General features: G+C 43.4%; 1 protein-coding gene across 1 annotated transcript in view; it reads left to right on the top strand.

The window, feature by feature from the left end:
* Positions 1-5,253: 5,253 nt before the first annotated feature.
* The window catches only part of LOC139057698 (uncharacterized), a 47,383-nt gene continuing 42,162 nt past the window's right edge, over positions 5,254-10,474 (top strand). Inside the window, exon 1 of the mRNA XM_070536436.1 lies at positions 5,254-5,616. Within this exon, the coding sequence (XP_070392537.1) occupies positions 5,254-5,616 (363 nt within the window). The remainder of the gene's footprint in view (positions 5,617-10,474) is intronic.

Raw genomic sequence — 10,474 nt, 5'->3', positions numbered from 1 at the left:
TGGAGTGCGACTTGCTGAGAGATGTCCGGCACCTACGAAGCATTGCACACGCATTGTACAATTGCGCTGTATGTTCGTGCGCGAAATATGGCTAGAGAGCTTTCCCTTCGACATGCTTGCCATTGTAACCACTTCGCCACGTTTGCTGAGGCCATGGACTGGCAGTCCAGCATGAAATGATTACATGAAACTATACTAAGACATAGGTACCACATATGTTACGCATGGTTATTTCAATATGCGTCACTGACTGCTGAAAGTGCCATGGCTACAAATCTCAGCTCCTCTGCTAGAATTATGATGGTGCTTCCGGCTGTCTCCAAGTTTTTGGCATAACAGAGGCAAGATGAGCACGTGTTTCGGGCACGTTGCGTAACCTCACTGGAGCTACGATGCGTTGTATGTAAGGAATGTAAATAAGGCGTCATTCAATGTGGGTATGGTAGCGCTAGACAAAAAGAGGACAAAAAAAAAAAACACACACGAAACAGGGCGGCTCCCTTGCTTGTCTTCGTTCTGTATTGTTCTATGCAGTACTCGTAATCAATCATTACCAACTATCCCGGTTGTCAGTTACAGGCGTCAATCAATTTGCAAACGACGGATCAAAACAGTTTGCCCAGGCAAAGCCTACGATCGTGTCTGACGATGATGGAACACAGCGATAATGTTTTTGAGTCCTCCAATGCGTTATTGGCACCGTTGCATAATAAATACGTGTTCACGTTTTCTGCCATGAAATGTCTTGTATATTTGGGGCTCATAAATTACGTTCCACAAGACAAGTTCGGCAGCCAGATGTGAAAAGCTGAGGTTCCTTAGGACCTTGTCAGTGTTTGCGATACATTCTATAGGTAGTGCTTTTAATGACAGAGTAAGGAGTCTGACAGGTTCCCTCTGCTTAGGCCATGGGTATATTATGCAGCAGCCCGTTGCCGCAAGTCGTACATTGCTGTCTTATTACTACCGCTTCCCTATCAGTGCAACGCTTTGCAATAGCCTTCAAAGGCTACACGAGCAATACTTCGTTTTCGGGAAATAGAGTACCTTTCGCACATCAGGCATAGTTCTCGTTCTTTGTATAGGCGCTAAAGCAACAACATAACTTCGTGCGTAAGGTGCGCTATCAGTGATTTATGGAGGAGCGAGAAGGACGTTAACGATCACTACCGAGAGAAGGTGAAGCGGACCCGCTAAATGTACTCTTTTTTTATACCTGACGCAAAGAAATAAAACGTAGAGATTTTGTGCCGCAGTGAGAAAGGCAGCATGGATGGCGATTACAGGCCGTAGCTCGAAGCTTGGGGAGCCTTTTAGTGTTTGGATGCGTTCGGTGATTGTGCTATAAAAGTTCGCCAAAACCTAGACGATGCTCTGCGCAGCTTGGCCGGTAAGTAGCCGACCACTGCGGAAAGGCAAGGAACCACTCAGACAGTTTCACTTGACCAAAAAGACGAATGTGCAATTCATTACCTTGTGTCGGAAAGTAAGGCCCCACAACAATTGTACTACCACCGGACCAACTCCTGCCGAAGCTTGTCTTTGATAAATATGCGTACGATGGCATGTGACCATGTGACCGAACACAAGAGGAAGAAACAAAAAAATGAAAGAAAGAAGCAAGTGATCAGCTTTCACCTCAAGAAAGATGCGCAACCCATTTGTTTATGCATAGAGGTGGGAAAAAAGCAAAAAATAAAAGAAATTAATTAATTATGGGGTTTTACGTGCCAAAACCACTTTCTGATTATGAGGCACGCCGTAGTGGAGGACTCCGGAAATTTCGACCACCTGGGGTTCTTTAAAGTGCACCTAAATCTAAGTACACGGGTGTTTTCGCATTTCGCCCCCATCGAAATGCGGCCGCCGTGGCCGGGATTCGATTCCGCGACCTCGTGCTCAGCAGCATAACACCATAGCCGCTGCGCAACCACGGCGGGTGTAAAAGAAATGAAACAAACATAAAAAAACGTGGAGAAATAGTGATGGCCCACAAGCCAGCAACGGGAGAGCACTACCGGGACAAAAAGAATCGTCGAGAAGAAAGAAACGAAAAAATAAGAAACAGAGGGCGCCGGCACCAGTGGTGTATTTGCGGACGGACGTGTTTTTCCAGGGCTCCGTGGCGGCGACGAAAACATAAGGTTTTTTTTTTGTGCTTTGAGCTGACTTCTGGTTTTGATTCGGTTATTTGTTTAGCTTTTATATAGTAAGCGGCCAGCTTTCTTTGCCTTTTTTTCGTGTGCGCCTATGTGTTTCGTGTATATATGGTTTTGCAGGAGAGTCAGAGCGCCCTTTCGCGCCATCTGTTTCAACATGTTTTTTGACGTCTTAGATCTTATACTAACTAACGCCCCGGAAAATATAGAACAAGTAACATGCTCGGATAGTTTGAGTGACCAACGATTACTCAATGTATCCATCAGTATCCCATTACCATTTACAGCTGTCTTAAGAATTCGTGACTACAACAAGGGACATTCTGAAGTAATCAACATTGAGTTGGAATCATTTCTTGAACATCAATTTCTACCTTCGTTCCACACCAGGTCTGTTCATGATAACTGGGTCATGTTAAGAGATAGGTTATGCGCATTGGTTGAGCAGAATATTACTTTAATCAGAATGACTGAAGAGAAAAACAAACCGCCGTTCACTAAGTCCCTTCACCTATTCAGAAAAAAAAAAAACGTTCATACAGAACTGCAAGACGAACCGGCACCCAGTGAGCTTGGGAAAGGTATCTTAACTGCTTAAGTTCATACTGCTCCGCTCTCAGTGTAGCCAAAAACAACTATTTTTCCCAAGACTTTCCTGCACTACTCAAATCTAATCCCAGAAAGTTCTGTCAAATTTTATCTCATTAACGCCATACTAATGACATCTCGTTACGCAATGAAAACAACATTCCTATTCCTAACAGGGAGTGCGCTCAAGTTTTTAATAAGTTCTTCTCATACCTATTCCCGAAATAAAGTATTACTAATTCGCCCATTGTAGGAGACCTGGATTACCGGGACATGAAACCTATTGACATTACCACTGATGGTATCGTTCAGCTTATTAATAATTGGAAAGTTTAGTCTTCAGCAGTTATTGACAATACTAACTCTAAATTACTAAAATATACAGTCTCAGCGCCTAGCAAGCTTTATTCCACATTTTTCATCAATCTTTAATGACAGGTCAGATACTCCAAGATTGCAAAACAGCCAAAGTCATGCCCGTCTTCAAAGACGCTGACAAAAACTTGCCTAAGAACTACCGACCGATATTTGTAACGTTCATATGCTGTAAAATGATGGAACGTATTATTGCATCTCATGTTTACCATCATCTAGAATCGAACTTCTTTTTTCATTATCAACATGTTTTCAGGAGAAGTTTGTCGTGCGAAATGCAACTGCTTCAATTTATGGCAGATCTACATATTACGCTGTACTCAAACGTTCAAACTGACAGCATCTTTCTGGATCTTCTAAAGCTTTGGCCACGTAGCGCATTGTCGCCTGTTTTAAGTTATCATCATTAAAACTTTATTCACTAACTCTATCCTGGCTTCAAAATTTTCTTTCTGACAGGCAGCAGTTTACTTTCAATAACAGCTTCTCCTCGTGCCTTTCAGATGTTCCACCCGGTGTACCACAAGGAAGCGTTCTTGGTCCCTTACTCTCTCTGATATATATTAATGACATACCCAATAACTCATCATCATGCATGCGCATTTTCGCTGACGACTGCAATATCTATTGTTCTATTAACAGCTCCGATGACTACCTGATTCTCCGAAATGGTCTTAACCAAATTACTAATTGGTGTGACACCTGGCTAATAACTCTAAGTTCATCAAAATGTAAAGTGATATTCTTTACCCGCAAACGCACTAACTTGGACTATTTCTACTGTAATAAAGATGTCCCATTATCTCGGGCCTCATGATTTAAATATTTATAGCGTAAATATTTCAACAACCCTCTCCTGGACTTCTCAAATTACCACCATCTGTGCCAGTGCTCCTCGATCACTGGGCTACCTGCGACGTAACCTTCGAAACTCACCTATATACACTTTTCCGCAAACTGGATTTCAAATATTTCTTCGCCCTCGACTTGAGTTCGCCGCTCCAGTCTGGTCTCCCCACCAAAATTACTTAATTAACATGCTGGAATCAATCCAAAATAGAGCCGCATGTTTCATTTCCCGGAATTATGACTACCGTTCTAGCGTAACTCAAATAAAAATTCACCTTTCACTTCAGCTGCTAATTAATCATCACGACATAACACTTTTGTCATTATTTCATAAATAAGCCCACCATACTAACAAACGCTCCCCATATCTAGAAACGTCATAGCATACGTCGCACAGATTACACAATCATCATAGCTTCACGAGCATCCATGGTAAAACAGAAACATTTAACTCGTCTGCAATTCCACGTGCCATTCCGCTCTGGAACAGCCTCCCTGATAACATAGTTGCGGAAACTGACCGTGAAAAATTTAAGCACTCACTCAACTCGCTTAACCCTTGTTAACTATTGATATTACATTCACTGTTTTGTCTTATTTTTTATACCATTTTCTTGCACAGTAATACGTTTGTTACAAACGTATAGGGTTCGTTTTTATTGTACTCATATACAGCTGCATGTAGATAATATGTTTTTTTCTAATTTTTAGGCTGTGCACTTGGCTCGTGATGGTTTTTTCCTTCATATTGTTGCTCGATTGTATGTGCTTACTTGTTCCAATGCCACCCTTGCTCAATCCCCATATAGGGGCCTTGTAAGGTATTTTACAAATAAATAAATACATAAATGTGCAACTGTCTGGGACGTTAAGTGCGAACACGTGTGATACCTTAAGTCTGTGCGACATTTATTGGTTCTAGAACAATGATGATAACCAGTTTGCGGAATTTTAAAGATTTATATTCTGTGCGCATCGGCCTTTACTATAAGGCACGTGCTCGGAAAGCGTCGGGGTTTTCATTAGAAAAACCTGAGTGCAAGGCATGGCAAGAAGAGAGAGAAAGAGAAAATGATAAATGAAAGGTAGGGAGGTTAACCAGGACTGAGCCCGGTTGGTTACCCTACACTGGGGAAAGGGAAAGGGGGCGGATAGATTAAAAGAAGAGAAAGACGGTGCAGTGTGCGGGGGGTCCCTCAATGCAGACGAGGGGAAGGATGAGAATGCAGAAGAAATCCAGTCAATCGGCAGACACTGTAATGTCGACGCTAGACTAAACAAAATGGAGGATTTCCAGGATGAGCTTATGAAGCAGGTCGAAGAGCTCAAAAATGAGCTTAATATGGCGCGTAATGCACGGAAGGCGGTGGAAAAAAGACTTCCAGCAGCCGAGGAAAAGCTGAACAGGGCCGCCATCATGAACGATAATGGTCGTGACAATAGAACGCAGTCTCCCGACGTAAGAGGACAGGGAGTGTCAACAAAGTATGCGGAATGCGTGCAACCTGGGAAGGGGGTAGCTGAAAAGAAGTGCACCTACCTTGATACAGCCACAAAGGAAAACCAGGAACGCAAGGGTCAGTGCCCCTTATCAAGTCCGAATCACGCGGAAAAGGATGGCAAAGGGAAGCAGGGAGAGGCATCGGTAGTGGGAGAGAGTGAAAGTTTGATGCTCGCCGGTGACTCAATCCTGACTAGGTCATCATCATCATCAGCCTAGTTACACCCACTGCAGGGCAAAGGCCTCTCCCATACTTCTCCAACTACCCCGGTCATGTGCTAATAGTGGCCATGTTGTCCCTGCAAATGTCTTAATGTCATCCACCCACCTAACTTTCTGCCGCCCCTTGCTACGCTTCCCTTCCCTTGGAATCCAGTCCGTAACCTTTAATGACCATCGGTTATCTTCCCTCCTCATTACATGTCCGGCCCACGCCCATTTCTTTTTCTTGATTTCAACTAAGATGTCATTTACCCGCGTTTGTTGCCTCACCCAATCTGCTCTTTTCTTATCCCTTAACGTTACACCGATCATTCTTCTTTCCATAGCTCGTTGCGTCGTCCTCAATTTCAGCAGAACCCTTTTCGTAAGCCTCCAGGTTTCTGCCCCATATGTGAGTACTGGTAACACACAGCTGTTATACACTTTCCTTTTGAGGGATAGTGGCAGTCTGCTGTTCATGATTTGAGAATGCCTGCCAAACGCACCCCAGCCAATTCTTATTCTTCTGGTTATTTCAGTCTCATGATCCGGGTCCGTGGTCACTACCTGCCCTAAGTAGATGTATTCCCTTACCACTTCCAGTGCCTCGCTACCTATCGTAAATTGCTGTTCTCTTCCGAGACTGTTAAACATTACTTTAGTTTTCTGCAGATTAATTTTCAGACCCACCTTTCTGCTTTGCCTCTCCAGGTCAGTGAGCATGCACTGCAATTGGTCTCCTGAATTACTATGCAAGGCAATATCATCAGCGAATCGCAAGTTGCTAAGGTATTCTCCATCAACTTTTATCCCCAATTCTTCCCACTCCAGGTCTCTGAATACCTCCTGTAAACATGCTGTGAATAGCATTGAAGGTACTCAGAGGCAATTGTGGAGATAGTGAAAGGCGGACATTGGGCGCTGATGTGGAGCGAGCAAAAGCAAAGCTCGCGGAAAATGCCCTTAACGCAACCTTGTCGCAGTAGCGGATGGGTTAATCAAATAAAGAGCATATTTCTCAAAAGTCGCATTATTAGCATTATATTTTGCTTTCTTTAACAGTCAAATTAATTACGGCATTGTTTCCTGGGGAAACATATGTCACTGGCTTATCTCTTCTATTGAGCACTTGCGAAACCAGGCAATACGCATTATCACTAACAGCGGATTTTCGCTAGTGCTACTCTATTACTTCGTGAAAATAACATCCGTGTTTTAACTAACTTGTTCAACTATCATCTAATAATTATGTTTTATAAATTACTTACTAAACAGCTTTCATACCAATTCGTATTCCCGGTACCTCGTCAATAATAGTAATACCAGGTTTGCAGGTAACTCCAATTTCCTACTGCTATGGTTCATTCTGAATATGAAAAAATGACATCATCATTCGCTGCTATGAAACTGTGGAATGGTTTACCCAACACCATTAAATCTTCATCGTTTCATGGATTTAGTCATGTTCTTAAGCGTCTTTATATGTAAAAATAAGTTTACATGATTCATAACACTACATTTGCCATTTGTATCTATTGACAGTTTTTTTATGCACTATAAGCTTGCATACAGAGAATTTCTTTCCGTTTATTTAATTCTTCTATGTTGTATTTTTCGCGATTGTGTTTGTTTCTTTTACTTAGCTTGCTCATCTTCAATACATATCTCCATTGTTATTATTAACCGAGGGTCTGGTTGCAGTCTTTGTCTTTGGGACTCTCGTCTGTATATTGTCTCTTCCCCATTCATTTACCTAAAGAATGATAAACTTAAAACTGAAACAGATTTTTTTTGCTGTATTGCTTCAGATTTCGCGATTCGCTGCACGGCGATCCGAACGTGTGACTCTCTCGGTGATTTTTTGTTTTATTTATTATCACTGGTGGGTCTCTTAAAGGGGTCCAGAACCACCCCTCGGGCTTGGTGAAATAACCTATTCCGCGGGCAGCATACGCTGCTGTGAACATCTCGGCCAAGTTTTGCTGAAGTCACCATTCTCTCAAACGCATTCTTTTTAACAGAAGCCTGCTCATCAGTCTCTTCTGGACGCTTTATTTCCTAATAAACCAGAACGCAGCTGCTATTGGTAGCTGCGGTCTGCTACGTAGCGTAGATACCGCGGCCGCCACGTGGTGCCGAGACGAGTCCACTGGCTAAGCGCACTGCGGCTCGCTGAGGACAACCGCGTTTGGCTCACGGTTAGCTCGTTGTAGGCACCAAAACTGGAAGTAGTGGCGTCCACGTTAACATCCAAAAATGAAATTTGAACGGCGTGCTACGGTCGCATGCAGAAGGCGGAGCGTTGTGGGCATGCTCCACTTTTCCATTGCCTTTGCACTGCAAAGCGTTGAAGAAGGTGGGGAAGCACCACGAAGACCGTGTTTGATTGCCAATAACTCGGCTTCTGCTGATCGCATTCAAGCACTTTTTACGGCAAAGTATTTCTCAAATAGCCTATTTTAACTTCAAGTGCATTTCTCCTCATAGATAAAGAGTGGTTCAGGGCCCCTTCAATGAGACTAAAGCAAATGAACGTTGAAGGTATAGCCGATAGTGAAGATTGAGATAAAATGCAGATATTAAGAAGCATGAGATTAAGTGAGCAGAGAGAATGAAAATGTGGAAGCAAATAAATGGCACTACAACCACCTAAACACTCGTCATTGCTTTCATATCTCTGCAAGCCTGTAAAGATAAAGCAAAGTTCAATGCAATAACGCGTGTTAAATTTAGGACTTAGTACTTACAAGTTCAATAACACTAGATGCTGCAAAAGGAATACGGAGCTATCAGCACGTATTAGTCATACACTCGGGATATGTTGCTTAATCTTCTTCCTCGCTTGCCCGATAGCATCATCATTCCTTAGATCCTTAAAATAGCCATCTTTGTCAATCGGCTACTCTTCCTGTATGGTCCTTCGCATGTCTCTACGAAATGGGGCCGGAACCCAGGAACCGTATTAACCAACGACCGGATAGCTCCTATAGGACCTACTTACGACGAGCCCACGCATCAGTTCGCCGGAAAAAACGCCGCCAACGCAACGGACGGTCCCGGTTCACCATAACCAGCCACCAGCTATGAAGAGACCGTATTTATCATAGAGAAGGCACATACAAAACTTATGAGAACGACGCAAGCCTCATCTTCAATGATATCCACGTGGTAATCAGTGAGGTCGCAACGCTTCGACTTCAACTCATGAAAAGTCGGCTCGAAATGTTTCAGAAGTGGTTTCGTTTCCTAGACGAAAATATTGAACTGTGGACTACTTCCGATGAATGAATGAATAGAATTTATTGATAGGAAAGACAGAGAGGTCGACCTGAGCTAGTGCGCTCTAGTCTGCTACTCTACACTGGGGAAGAGGGAAGGGAAGTGAAAGTATTGGGATGGATGATGATGATAAGAGAAGTGGTGAGTGCTTATGTACATGAGACAGTTGTCTCGCTAGAGCCGCTCGTCGAGCTTGGTGTCCTGCAGAAACTTCAACAATACTTTTGTTGCACGCATTGAAATTGCAGTGTCAGGCCATGGGCCGAGGATAGCTTCCTTCGACAGTGGTTGCCTGCCAACGCTGGCTAGGAAACTGTCTAACGTCCTGCGCTCCAGCATATATGCTGGTACTGCCGACGAAATATGCGAATACAATACTGGTCACGTAGGCTACAGGGATACATTGGTTACGCTGAAGTCTAAAAAAGTTGACTCGTCATCCCAGCCCTGCGAAAATGAATGTCCAGCGAAGCTGTTGGAATGCCACTGCTACAACTGCTGAGGTGGCTGTGCAATGCTTTATTGATGGTTCGAATACTTGTCTTGAGCTTTTTCTTTATTAAAACGTGTGCTGTTCGGTGTGTTGTGTGGTTGATTTCAATGAATGTATGCACTGTTCACTTCGCTTAGCTGGGCGCTTGTGGCCTCTGCTTTACGGAGTATGAACCATTGCATATATTTCTTGCTTACGGGGCTATAAGCCATTGAAGTTTTGCTTGTGCACGGCGGTATGAGTCATTCCTGCTGATTACAGATGCTTGTTTTGAGCTTGTTCTTTACTGAAGCGTGCGCTTTTCTATGCGCTGTATGCATGATTTCAATGAATGTATGCACTGTTCGCATCGCTTTGCTGAGCGTTTGTAGCTTCTGCATTACTAGGGGGAAGAGCCACTGCATCTTTGCTTGCTTAGGGGATTATGAGCCATTGCTGACGATGATAATTTTTCCTCACAGACGGACAGGAAAAATGCCAACCACGGACGGGCTAACAGCTTCGCTGTAAAATCAAACTTGCCAATGAGATAAGGCTAAGAGTAAACAGTGAACACATCTCGCAAATCTCCGGAACCAATATGGTCGGATTATTACTTTTGTGCCTTCAAGCTTGCAAATACAAAACCTGTAATGCATTGCAGCATAGAAGCCCCAAGCATGATTAGACGGAATAAGTTACAGGAAGAAACGACAAGAAAAGAAATACAGAAATCCTGAGTCATATTGTAGCGACTACAGAAATAAACTGTCGTGTCTAAAGCCAGCAGTAACATCTAACATGGTTAGCTACGTGGATAGCGGAACTGAAGGCAGCTATTAACTTGACGTTTAGAGCCGCGTTGAAGGCGCAAGAAGGACGAAGAAGAAGCAGCGCTTGTAGACAGTATGGTACTAAAAGAACGTTCGTACAGTCTGCAGGGCATGCGACGGGCAAAGATAGCAGTTCGACAACGTTAGTGATGAACCGTCAATGATGAAGCGTCCATGAGCTCACGAAAGCCTTGCCTTTACCGAAGACTTGGGGAAA

Source organism: Dermacentor albipictus, chromosome 3 (genome assembly GCF_038994185.2).
Source record: "Dermacentor albipictus isolate Rhodes 1998 colony chromosome 3, USDA_Dalb.pri_finalv2, whole genome shotgun sequence".
In the NCBI taxonomy this organism is placed as follows: Eukaryota; Metazoa; Arthropoda; class Arachnida; order Ixodida; family Ixodidae; genus Dermacentor; species Dermacentor albipictus.
Note: the sequence above shows the minus strand (reverse complement) of the source record. Positions and strands in the feature narration are given on the sequence as shown.